This window comes from Oryctolagus cuniculus, chromosome 18, assembly GCF_964237555.1.
Source record: "Oryctolagus cuniculus chromosome 18, mOryCun1.1, whole genome shotgun sequence".
Lineage (NCBI taxonomy): Eukaryota > Metazoa > Chordata > Mammalia > Lagomorpha > Leporidae > Oryctolagus > Oryctolagus cuniculus.
Window position 1 is genome coordinate 55,187,270 of NC_091449.1, and position 12,738 is coordinate 55,200,007.

A 12,738-nucleotide genomic window follows, 5' to 3' on the forward strand; every position below is an offset into this window, starting at 1 on the left:
CTGGGGGCGGGGAGAGAAGGGCAAGTAAGCCATAGGTAAAGCTGGCGGAAGTGACGTAGACCTTCCGGTCGAACCTGGACAATGTAGGCGGCACTTAAAGTAATTTCCTTTGCTCATTGGACTGCTGACCGGGACGATTGGCGACCGCGCGTCCGTGCGTTTTCCATTTCCGTTTCCTTCCCGCCGAGCGGGACGACAGTTGCTAGGCAACAGGGTCGCTTTGCGGTTAGGGTCGCGGGAGGAAGTTGCTGCTGAGGCGTGGGCTGTTCCGAGCGCGGGTCGCTTATGCTGACATCCCTGAAGTGGCGGTGACCTGGACGCGTAAGTTGCGTCGTCCCTGCCCCTGCTGGGCCGGGAGCAGCCCAGCCACCGGCCTCTTGAAAACCAGCATTCCGGAGCGGGCCTCCACCCCGGAGGACTGGGTTCCGTACCCGGTTCTGGCTCCGGACGCAGCGGTGGTGGCGCTGGTGCTTGGGCCCCGCCAGCCCCGGGGAAGCTGGGGATGGAGCTCCGAGAGGCCCAGCCCTGGCCGTCGTGGCCGTTCGGAGAGCGAGCCAGCCCCCGGAGGCCGGGGCGAGCGCGCGCTGTCTCTAATACTCGGTCTCCCTGTTGACAACACCGCCCTCCCCTCGCCTCCCCCTGCCGTCTGCTGGAATTCTGGGAGTGCGGCGCATGCGAATTCCTGTTTACTCCCATCAGTACTGGGTTCTGTCATGCGCGTTTGGCAGTCACTTCTGGTGGTTAGCTTCTCTACGACCTATTGCTAGAACACTTTTATTTCTCATATGAAATTGTATTATCTTTTTTTTTTGACAGGCAGAGTTAGACAGTGAGAGAGACAGAGAGAAAGGTCTTCCTTTTTCGTTGGTTCATCCTCCAATGGCCGCTGCCGCCGGCGCACCGCGCTGATCCAATGGCAGGAGCCAGGTGCTTCTCCTGGTCTCCCATGGGGTGCAGGGCCCAAGCACTTGGGCCATCCTCCACTGCACTCCCTGGCCATAGCAGAGAGCTGGCCTGGAAGAGGGGCAACCCGCACAGATTCCGGCGCCCCGACCGGGACTAGAACCCGGTGTGCTGGAGCCGCAAGGCGGAGGATTAGCCTAGTGAGCCGCCGCGCGTGCCCGAAATTGCATTATCTTAACAGGTGACTCGTGGGGCTGGCGCTGTGGTTCCGTAGGTTGAGCCCCGCCTGCAGCACTGCCATTCCATAGAGAGTGCTGGGTTCGAGCCCCAGCTGCTCCACTTCCCGTCCAGCTCCCTGCTGAGGTACCTGATAAAGCAGCAGCAGATGACCCGAGCACTTGGGCCCTTGCTGCCCGTGTGAGGGACCTGGATAGAACTGCAGACTCCCGGCTTCAGTCTGGCGCAGCCCAGGCTGTTGCAGCCACTTAGGGCCTGCAGACCAGCAGGTGGAAGGTCTCTCCCTGCCTCTCCCCTTTCTCCCTTGCTGTCTGGCACTCTGCCTTTCAAATGACCAAACAGATCATGTTTGAAATGTGACTCGTGACCAAAAGATAGAGAAAGGATTTTCCTTTTCATAGCATTAGCCAACTTTAGAACTGAATTCAAAGTACCAGGTGTCTCCACAGAGTCTCATTGTTCTCAAAATGAAATTTCTTCCAGTCACAAAATTAGGAACTTGTCATTTCAGAGGGAACACTGGACTGGGAATTTGGTGGCCTGGATTCTGGTCCTTGCTCTTGCAAGGTGTGGAAGAGTGGGTAAAGTGTGTATGCTGAGCCTCTGCCTTGGTTTCCCCGGAGCCATTCTCCCTCCTCTAGACTTCTCTGGGACTGGGAACCTCCCCTGCCTGGGCAGCGGCCCCACCCACTGATTCCAGTTTGGAGGCAGCCAGTGGGAGTACCAGCAGAGGTCGGAGCGAGGGAGGGGAGTGGCGGCAGCGTCACTCACCTCTCCAGCACACAGCCCTGGCAGCCACTCCTGGCCACAGCATTTGGCGGTAGGAACAGCATCAGTTACCAGCTTGATCTCGTCGTGTTCCTTACCTTGCCTTAATCAGACTGTGCTCAGATTACCGGATTTGAGGGTGTTCTCTCTTTCCTGATGGAACACTAACCTGTCAGCTGGCTTTTGGGTAGAAAAGGAGACGAAATACAGGAACACGTTTGTATTATTTGGTGAGCGCATGACAGAACTCTAAAAGATGCGTGAGAAACTAAGGAGAGCAGCAGCGTGATGTGAGGAGTGGGGGGAGTAAGGCAGTGGGAACCGGGCCCGAGGAGGGAGGCTTGCACAGCACACCTTCCTGGCTGGCTTCTTTTTAAACCATGGGAGCGTTTTATTACATGCCCTGGAAAAGCACGGACTTGCAGCAAGGGCTTGTGCACAGAATCTGAACTGCGTCTAAACATGACAGCTGTGTTTCAGGATTGGCAGTGAGGACTGACTTTCAGTGACTTCGAGATGAGCTTCCTGTTGCCCAAGCTGACTAGCAAAAGAGAAGTAGACCAGGCAATAAAAAGCACCGCGGAGAAGGTGTTGGTTCTCAGGTTTGGGAGAGATGAAGATCCGGTCTGCCTGCAGCTGGATGATATTGTAAGTGAGTTTTTACTAAAAAATCCAACATCTGCAAAGTGCATGAAAGGGAGCAGGTGGGGTGGGGATGTGGCTAGCGGTCCACTTTCACTAGCAGCTGACTGCCGGGCTGCCCTGCGGGACCCCCAGATCTGTGCCTGCGCTGGGTCTGGATGGTGCACTTCCCCATAGCTGCCCTCAAAGCCCAGCTTTGCTGACGAGACAGAGGGAGAGCAGAGCTTATTAACAAGCATCTATGAACAGTATCTTTTTTTATGATTTTTTTACTTATTTGAAAGAGTTAAACAGAGAAGGAGAGGCAGAGGCAAAGAGAGAGAGGTCTTCCATTCGCTGCTTCACTCCCCAGTTGGCTGCAATGCCAATCCGAAGCCAGGAGCCAGGAGCTTCTTCCGGGTCTCCCACATGGGTGCAGGGGCCCAAGGACTTGGGCCATCTTCTACTGCTTTCCCAGGCCATAGCAGAGAGCTGGGTTGGAAGTGGAGCAGCCAAGACTTGAACCGGCGCCTATATGGGATGCCAGCACTGCAGGCAGTGGCTTTACTTGCTACACCACGGCGCTGGCCCCAAACATTATCTTTTTTGATGCTCATGACAGTAGCCCCATTTCCCAGTAGGGGAAATGAATGCCCAGGAAGTGGAGTAACTTCCAACAGGCACAGAGCTGCTAATTGCTGGGATTTGAACTCAGTTTGCTGAAACTAAATTCTCTTTGCTAGTTGCTGCCTTCAGTCTGTACCTGATAATCTTGGATTCTGTAGCGCGTAGCACGTCTCCCCATTCTGTCTGGTAAGGTGAGGGAGTGGGGAACAGAGTAGGTGTGAGTTCTAGACTTAACCTAGGACTGTCACCATTTCTGTTGCTACCATACTGGTTAAAACCTGGAGACAAAAGGCCCAGAGGATTGTATTCTCAACTGTAGGAAGGCGGAAATCCCAGAGCAGTGAGGAGCGCAGACTGAAGGCTGCCCGTGCTCACATCCCTGCCCTGCCGCCCAGTAGCCTCGGGACACACACATGATGTGGGAGCTCGTCCTCGGGTGCTGTAAGGATTAAATGAGTTAACAAATGTTAACCGCTTAGGATAGTTGCATATAGTAAGTCCTGTAAGGGTTGGCTTTTACTGTAGTTACCATTTCAGGGAAGATTGGGATAAAAGAGTTTGGGGATTGCAGTCTGCATTGCATATTTCAGCATTGTTTTAAATGAGCATGGATTACTTCTACCAAAGATGGGAGGAAATGTTTTCATAGCCGTTTACCCAAGGCCTCTGCTAAGTGCCACCATGATTTAGGCTCCAGCGACATGGTTGCACTGTGTCTGATGGCTAGGTTCTTGACCCGTGAATTGTTTCAAACAGAATATTCTGGTAGGGAGAAGTGTCCCTCAGAGGCAGCAGCTGCCTCTCCTAACCTGGATCTCTCTTGTCACTTGCAGCTTTCCAAGACGTCTTCCGACCTAAGTAAGATGGCTGCTATATACCTGGTAGACGTGGACAGAACCCCAGTGTATACACAGTATTTTGACATCAGTTATATTCCATCCACAGTGTTTTTCTTCAACGGACAGCACATGAAAGTGGATTATGGGTAAGTTAGACTGAGAACGTTTGCTTTAGGGACGCAGCTTCAGGCGCTCACCTGCCTGCATGTGACCCTGGCTCTGTGAGGCTTCTGTTAGCTCCTTCCTCAACTGGTACATGCTCTAATTTTTCATGTGAATATTTGGTGCAAAATAAGAGAGTGTCAGGTGTGACCAACAACCGTAAATTTCCAGCTGAAGAATGAAAGGAAAGGACACTTTGTAGTTGCTCTTAAACTTTTGGGACTGGAGGGTAGCATTGATAAAAGAAGCATTCCTCCCAGCAAACTGAGATATGCGCCTCACCTGCCAAGCTTCCCGCCTTGCGCAGCTCTAAGGATTTGAAAGTCAGTCTGTAGCAAAGCCTGCCGTGAACAGGTAACCTGACGGCTCCTGCAGGGCCGTCTGTGCCTTCCTGTTAGCACCCGGAACTGCATCTCACACCGATTGTGTCCGCAGTTCTCCTCGCTGCTGACTCTGGTGCAGCTGTCCCCGTGTCTGCCTGGGCACCTGCTGTGTCCTCTGTTTGACAGAGTGTTAAACGTTCTCTGTTTTAAATCTGTGGATTCTTCTAGAACACAGCCGATATAAGTATTAAGTTGGCACATTCTTTTTAAAGGACAATTTATGATACCAGGTATCAAATACCTTAAAGTGTTTAAACTTTTTAACCCAATAATCGTATTGCCAGGATATTTCATGTGATGTTGTAGATGCAGATTAATGAGTTTTAAAGAAGTCCATGTTGGTTGAAAAAACAGCAGGAGACTACTTTGTGCAATGTAATGCTCATTGTTACGAAAACAGATAACACACACGCATGCGGGATTGGGAGGATGTACACCAAAAGGTGACCTCGAGTTAACTCTTCTTTTTCTGAAAATGTTTCACAATGAACATACATATGTTTGAAATACTTCTCTGAAAAACTATTTAGATCCCCGCCACGCGAAAGTCTGAGCAATTCAGAGACTCAGCTAGTCAGTGGGCTTTACCCAGTGCTCGCCAGAACAGCAAGTGGACCAACTGCCCGGCCCAGCACGGGGTGAATTCTGCCTACGCAGAATGTTTTCACTGGACAGACTTTCTGTGCTAATGGTCCACAGCACTGGATTTTGTCACACACCGAGTGGGAGAAAAGTAGTGTCAGGCTTTATGTCCGGAGTCTGCTCAGGGCACTAGGACTGTGGCCTGCAGGGTTAAGCCACTACCTGCAATACCAGTGTCTCAAATTGGTTTGAGTCCCAGCTGCTCCACTTCCAATCCAGCTCCCACTAATGTACCTGACAAAGCAGCAGAAGGTGGCCCAGGTGCCTGAGCCGCACCCCCATGTGGGAGACCTAGATGAAGTCTGCACTCCTATCTCGGCCTGGCCTAGACCTGCTGTGGCAGCCATTTGAAGAGTGAACAAGCAGATGGGAGATCTCTTTCTCTGACTTATCTCTCTCATTCTGCCTTTCAAATAAATAAATAAGTAAATCTTTATGAAAAGAACATGCTCACCAAGAAGAAGGCAGCAAAGCTACTGTTCATTTTGTTTGTCCTGAAAATCTTGAGAAGCAATGACTACGAGTTCTGAGAGCAGTTGTTTCTCTCCTGTGCTGTCTAGATCTCCGGATCACACTAAGTTTGTGGGAAGTTTCAAAACAAAACAGGACTTCATAGATCTGATTGAGGTAATCTACCGAGGAGCCATGAGGGGAAAGCTGATCGTCCAAAGCCCTATTGACCCCAAGAATATTCCCAAGTATGACCTTCTCTATCAAGACATTTAGCACACGCTGTCAGCGATGAAGAGAAAGGCACATCTTGAAACAATGCTTTGGAACCACAGTCAGCGTCCTGGTGAAGAGGTTCGGCTTGTCCGTGAGGTGCCGGGCCCCTGCGTGGAGACCACACTGGTGCCGGGTTGGCCTGGACCATCTAACGTCTGCCCTCAGCGAGCCTCTGAGAAGTCAAGTGACGATGTCCACTTTCTCCAGGGTGATGTCTTAGACGTCTCTTGACAGTGTGCTTTTCTTTACGCCTTGGGATAGTACTGAACACTTGTAAACCTTGGCTAGTGCAATAGCCATGTTTATTGGCCCACAACTAAAATACAAGATCAGTTCATGTGAGAGCAAAAATTCTTACTTTCCACCTTAGATGCATGCCCTTTTGTGCACGTGTGCACACATGCATACACACGGGCGCACACGCACATTCACACACGTATGAACACACACACACCCATTCCCCCTCTCGCACACCCCTTAAGCTCTCCTTCTCCAGTCCTTTCAACCCCAGTTGTTCTTGGAATAAATAATCCTGTACTGATAGCCAGCAAGTTTGTTTTATTTTGGACACTTCTGGCACAAACCAAAGTCCTGTCCTGGTTGGCTCTTTTTACAACTTTTATGATAATTAGTCTAAGAATGAGAAGTTGAACCCTCACTGTGTAGCGCTCCGTCTGAGCTAAGCAGAGCTGACTGCCTGTGTCTGTAGGAGCGCAGCTCTCCTGGAAGGCAGGCTCCCGGCGGTCTCGGAGGCAGGTGGTGGCGTCTCACGTGCTCAGGGCTGCAGAGGTGTGAGAACTCTTTGAAAGAAACAGCACCTCTATGGGATTCGCCTGCTTTGAGCACTTTGTGACAGCGTCTTGCTCTCCCTGGGTCCCCTGACACAGCCCGGGCAAGTCACTGCTCTTCCTGAAACCTCATGGCTGTTTAGAATGAGAGGATGGATGCACGGCTGGAGGGGGCCAGGCGGCTGTGACCTTGCTGACAGGCCCATATGACCCTTGCCAAGGCTGTCCAGCACAGAGGGACGTGAGCAGGACTCGGCTGTGGCTAACATGGTGTGGAAGGAAGACTGCTGGCACTTGGCACATTCTTCACGGATAAAAGGAGAGAGCGATTCCAGGAAACACAACTCTTTCACTGCACGCCTCTTTTCTCCTTTCCCCCACTCCAGCCATGCATCAGGTTGAAAAATTGTTACATTGAGAACAAAAATGAGAAGAGCCTGTTCACCGGTGGTAGTGATGTTTGGCTACTGGGTAGACTAGACCTGCCTCCCCAAGACCTCTATGAGAAGATAAAATGCCTTCATTGTCTCGGTCACTGCTGACTGCATTTTCTGTTCGTAGGCTGCACTGCACAGAATTTGGTGTGTGGGAAGTACTCTGATACCAGTAAGAGCCCAGAACTTGCATGCATAAAATTCCTATCTCTCTTCACAAGGACTTTAGGGAATCCTTCTCTGAAGGCCCAATTTATGTTGGAGATCCTCTTAGTTGCTTATTTAGTACATACTGTGTACCGTGTCCTGTGCTGGGTGCTACATAAATCTAAATGGCTCCTGTGCAAGGAAGAAAGGCTGCTGAGAGGGGCCCTGCTCAAGTCCTAAGGGAGAGAAGGAGGTGCTCACACCAGAGGCGGGAGGGCAGCTCGGCAGGGGGCCCTGAGGAGAGGCCCAGGGTTGGAGACAGCAGGCGGTGTTTAGAAAGCATCAGGACTTTGGGGCCGACGTGGCATAGTAGGTGAAGCCACCGCCTGCAGTGCTGGCTTCCCATATGGGTGCCAGTTTGAGTCCCGACTGCTCCACTTCCAGTCCAGCTCTCTGCTCTGGCCTGGGAGGGCAGTGGAGGATGGCCCAAGTGCTTGGGCCCTGCACCCGCATGGGAGACCAGGAGGAAGCACTGGCTCCTGGCTTCGGATCGGCTCAGCGCCAGCCATTGCGGCCAGTTGGGGAGTGAACCAGCAGATGGAAGACCTCTCCTCTCTCTGTGTAGCTTTCTCTCTGACTTTCAAATAAATAAATAAATCTTAGAAAGCGAAAGGTTTTTTTTTTTTTTAAAGTCAGCAAGATGCAGTGAAAGTGGCTCGAGTTTGTATTCAGACAGCGTCACTATTCAATAGTGTAATCTTGAGCTAATCACATAACTTCCCAGGGCTTCGCTTCCTTGTCTAAAGATTAACAGTTACCTTTCTGAGACCTAGCATAAAGTAGGCACTCCGTCAACGAGTAGGATCCCCAGTGAGAACGGTGCATCACGTTTGTTTTTTCTGGTTGACTGTTTCCTGCCATATGCCCAGTGGCATCTATACCACTTCGCTGCCCATGTACCATACATGAGGCAAAAAATGTCCAGGACTAAAAACACAGAAAGGAGTCCAAAAGTACATATATAAAAGCTCTTTATTGATTGACGCAGCAGTACAGCTCTGGCACCCAACAGCCTCAGACTGTCTTACCCCATCTATTCCTATCCACCTTTCCCTCTCCCAGGGTGAATTTTGCTCTCAGATACGGGCTTCCATCCTGTCTTGTACTAGTTGCTGGCTATGGTTTTCTGAATCCAGTCCAGGATGTTGAATGTCTTCACATACACACCATACTCAGCGACAGTGCAGCTCTTATCAAAGCTCAGGATCCCGGCTGCGTACCAAGTGTCTTGCTGCAGGTCGTGAATGGCAAAGGTGCTGCCAGCGTCACCATAGCAGGTGTCTTCCTGATACTTGGACATGCCAGCGCAGAAGGTGTGTTCATTCAGGATGGGCTGCACCCCTACAGGGCTCTTAGGAATCTTATTTTCAGGCACTGTACTGTTTTCATAATGCTGGATACACTTATCTTGGTCAGCCACAGGCAGCATGACATACTTCAGATGGTCAGTGTATCTGAAGTTGGAGTTTCGCCCCCAGCCGGACACATAACCCACACGCCCCACTTCCGTATAATCCTTTGAAGGTAGGCAAATGGGCATCACTCTCTCATTAACAGGTACCTTATCTTTGAGTTTTATGAGCCCGATGTCTACCTCAGAGTAGTTAGGGTGGAGAACCACCTTCTCGATTTCCACAAGCTGCCTTCTGCCCAAATAAAGAGTTAAAGTAGGGGCAATATCTTGTGCAGTTGCATTCTCTGTGTGATTCAGGAAGAGATTTTTGGCCGTGGTCAACAGCCATTGCTCACTGATCAGTGTGGCCCCTGTGACAAGATTGTGGCGGGAGACCATCTTAGCCTGCCAAGGAAAACTGCCTTTGGCGTCCAGAGATCCACCGATGATCCGCTGCACCTGATCCACTGGATGCTTCGGCTTTCCACATACTGTCAAGGGGAGCAAGAAACTTGTGAGCAGAAGTTGGGCAGAGTTCCCCGTTGTGGGGAAGATGGGCACAGGCACTGGTGCAGCTGCTGCCCGAGCCGCTGTTGCCCATTTTCCCGGAGCTGAATGTGTTCAGATGCTTCTCCCTACCACTCGCTCAGCTCAAGTCCGATGTCTGCCACTTAAAATAATTCCTTTTTTTTTTTTTTTCATTGCAAAGCAGAATTCTTTCATCTGCTTCTCTAACTCACAAAAGAAGTAAGTGGCACTAGGATTTCTAATCCCTGGCTGATGAACTGTTCATGCTTGTATATTTAAATGATTTGTCACACCAAAGGACTTTCCACAATTCCTGGAAACTCGTTGAAAGGTCTAGGTTCTGTGATAGTCCTTTCTCTCAGAAAAAAAGAGGGACTGTAGCAGCATCGGCTGGAACTCAGATTTCTAGAGATATCACAGTTAGTACAAGTCAGTTGGCGGTTCCACACCAGTAAGAGGAGAAGATACTCAGAATCCTCTTTGAAGGGGGAGGAGGAGAGAGCAGTGGGTCTTGTGAGTAATGGGGAGCAGAAGGAGCGCCCATCTGCAGCCTGCTCTGCCCTGCCAGGGGTTCAGGGATGCTGCTCTTTACTCTGGGCAGGCAGCCTGTTCAAACATGAGCTCCTGAATTTGGGGCCAATACAGACAGTGCCTTCAGCCATCGTGCCTCAGGCCCAAATGAACAAGACAGACTTGAAAGCTCTCTACCTGGAAGCAGTGACCTCTCTGCTGCGGTCTTGGCCTGCCCACCTGTGGCTGTCCTCTCCCTCATCTTGGCGCCTGTGTGCTCGGGGGAAGCCACACGGGGAGGATCTGCCTCGGGGACATTTCAGCCCTTCAGCACCCACCTGCTTCACATTCAGGAAGTTGCTCTCCAACAGCCTTGTTCACCCACTGCTTCTCACTGTTCAAGGCATATACTCCTGGAACACAAAGAAGAAAATCAAAAGGGAAATCAAATCTGGACCTAGTGTGCACTGAGAAGAGAAGAATTCAAGTCAAGAGGAGGAGACAGGGAGAAGGAAGAGAAGTGCTGGGGGCTCCCGTTAAGCTCAGCGACACAGACCGGTTATGCGGTCCTGGAGAGGCTGGACAGGTAGGGGTTAGGGTTCAAATCCTGACTTCCTAAACTTGGGCAGATACCCAGCCCCTCTGTGCCTCAGCCTCCTCCGCGGCAAAGTGGGAACAGCGAGCCTCAGGTAACTAAAGCACGTGAGCAGAGGCGGGAACGGAATGCTGCCCGGTGATGGTTATCTATCCTCACCACCTGTTCTGTTCCTGCACCTTCTGTAGAGGTAGATCCCCGCAACAAAAGAGAAAACCTAGGATCCAACTCTCCCGGCTCCAAGGAGAGCATGTTAACTTGCTGGCCAGTCACCCCAGCTGCATCATTATGGAGATGTCAGGCGGGAATGTGTGTGGGGCACGGAGGCACCTGTTGGGGACTTACCATCTCCTTCAGTGCGCAGCCTGTAGTAGTTCTTACACTGGTAACGGACCAAGTGCTCCACGTAGCCGTTTGCAATCTCCGGGGGCTTTGGGCAGCTGTCATCTGCAAGGGAGAAACAGGAAGAAGCTACTCAGACTGCCTGCAGAGACATGAAAACTCAGGAGGGAGGAAGCCGCCCTGCCCGGTCACCTCTCTGCACCCCACATGGAAGCCGAGGGAAGGGCAGTCTCCCCTCGTTTCTGGCAGCATCCATGTTCCTGATGCTACTGAAAGCCCGGAGATGGGGATGATGGGGAAACTGGGTTGGAATTCCCACAGGAAGTTGAAAGCAGGGCACAGCGGTGCTGGGAATGCACAGATCTGCCCAGACCCGAAGGCCCACCTGCAATATCCGTGACCTCGTTGCCAAAGTCCGCGGCGAAGAGCTGTCCCCAGAGCAGCAGGGTGATGACGGCTCCCAAGGCTCTGCAGAGAGAAGACAGGAGGGAGTGCAGAGCTGCTCTCCCTGCTCCACCACACACACACCCCCCTCCCATTAAGCAGCCGGAAAAAAACAGAACTCGTGGATGTGCTAGGACCAAGATCTCTCCACCCACCCACTTACAGACCTCAGCAGCTTTTGAGTGCAGGCTCCGTGTGCTAGGAATGCTGCGTAAGCTTCAGAGGGGGCCACCAAGATAAGTGGGGCGCAGCCTCTGGCTACATTTAGGGAACACTAATAAACAACAGTGCAGGAGCTCTCCAGCAGACAGCATCTTCCCTCGGCCACCTCGAACGCACCAGGCTACAGACACGGTTAATACAATGCGGGTAACTTGAAGGTGGGAAGGCAGCGGGGCTGTCAGGCTACACGCTGTACTTTTTGAAATTTTCCATAAAAACAGGCTTTTAAGTATATATAATTTAAAATATGTGTATGGTCATTTCTATTATTTTATGATCATTTGCATTTAGGAAACATTATATAACCACCACCACCACCACCACCACCCCCAGAAGAGAACTGCTTCCTGCAAGCATGGCTGTGACCCTGGCCTTCAGTGCCCAGGCCATCCTGACCAGTGACCCATTTCACTGACGGGTTGGCTCTTCAAGGAGTGCTTCGTTATGTTACGTTCCTAGTCTTGCTGTTTCAACATTTCAAAGAGTCTGCTCATTTTAATAAAATTCCTAGTGCCCTAATTATATCACTCGAATGTATCACTACTGATTTTTCTTATTGCATGTTTCTTTAAGAAGAAAAAAATGCTAATAAATAAAGGCAAGATGCCAGGAAGCCTACCACAGGGGCAGCCGGCATCCCCTGGGAAGGTGAAAACTTTGTGATCTCCCAGGAAAGACAGCAGGTCTGAAAGCACTGTCTTTTATGGATGCAGAAAAGGAGAGAACTTAACACAAAGAAAAACCTTTTAATTCATCTAATGTAGCCCATTTGCCCTGATTTGTTATATTTTTTTGGCTCTCCCTCAGTCTGCTTCTATAGCAGCGAATACAAAGAAGGATGAAATAACGAACAAGAGAAAAGGGTTACAGCTGTGGACTCACCTCATCTTGGCCCGTTTGCCTCTGGAACGGCGGTGCTGTGGGGGCAGCTGCTGAGCCTTTTATGCCTCTAAATCTCACCCCACCCCTTTTGGATTTGCAATTCCTGTGTCGATGCAACTTTGGCTTTGTTAAGGTCACCAGCAAGTTCCAGTAACAAAACCACAAACAACACCCCTGCTAAGAGCTAAGCTCTTGCTTCACGCCTGATTTCCCTGTGGTATTCTTTAGCAAACCCCAAAGAAACCTGGCAACTTCACCATCCTGTGTACCTGCCAAAGTGCTTCCCAAAATCAGCAACTGGGCAGGGCCGGAGTGGGAGGGAGTGGGTGGGAGTGGGTGCTGCCATGCTGTGTCTCCACTGTGGAGCGTTTTCCGCACTGTGAAGACCTTTCTTTGGGTTCTTTCAGATCCCTTACAAACACTCCTGCGATCTGGCTCGGTCAGGGCAGTGAAGGAAGCATTTCCTTTCCAGGGTCATTCCCCTT

At 50.9% G+C, this 12,738-nt stretch overlaps 2 protein-coding genes across 7 annotated transcripts; one reads left to right on the plus strand and one right to left on the minus strand.

The window, feature by feature from the left end:
* The first annotated feature begins 63 nt into the window (after nt 1-63).
* TXNL4B (thioredoxin like 4B) lies at nt 64-11,898 on the plus strand. 6 transcript variants are annotated; one of them, XM_051846974.2, is made up of 4 exons: nt 64-154; nt 2,389-2,556; nt 3,990-4,141; nt 5,743-6,451. In XM_051846974.2, exons 2-4 carry the CDS (start codon nt 2,425-2,427, stop codon nt 5,906-5,908), a joined length of 450 nt encoding a protein of 149 aa, XP_051702934.1. In that variant the 5' UTR covers nt 64-154; nt 2,389-2,424; the 3' UTR covers nt 5,909-6,451. The 6 variants fall into 6 exon arrangements, with proteins under 6 accessions (XP_051702934.1, XP_008255777.1, XP_008255778.1 ...); XM_008257555.4 differs by having other exon boundaries at nt 112-321; nt 2,378-2,556; XM_008257556.4 differs by lacking the exons at nt 64-154; nt 5,743-6,451 and adding exons at nt 183-321; nt 11,663-11,898 and having other exon boundaries at nt 2,378-2,556.
* Nucleotides 8,292-12,287, minus strand: HP (haptoglobin). Its single transcript, NM_001082110.1, is given in 5 exon segments — nt 8,292-9,221; nt 10,107-10,181; nt 10,709-10,810; nt 11,091-11,173; nt 12,254-12,287. Coding segments are annotated over 5 exon segments (1,044 nt in total). The 5' UTR covers nt 12,259-12,287; the 3' UTR covers nt 8,292-8,442.
* Nucleotides 12,288-12,738: the final 451 nt, after the last annotated feature.

Excerpts from the sequence above, each read along its gene's own strand:
- TXNL4B (XM_051846974.2), top strand. The coding sequence starts at position 2,425 with ATGAGCTTCCTGTTGCCCAAGCTGACTAGCAAAAGAGAAGTAGACCAG. Across the intron at positions 2,557-3,989 it reads GCCTGCAGCTGGATGATATT|CTTTCCAAGACGTCTTCCGA; the intron begins GTAAGTGAGTTT and ends TGTCACTTGCAG. Across the intron at positions 4,142-5,742 it reads CACATGAAAGTGGATTATGG|ATCTCCGGATCACACTAAGT; the intron begins GTAAGTTAGACT and ends TGTGCTGTCTAG.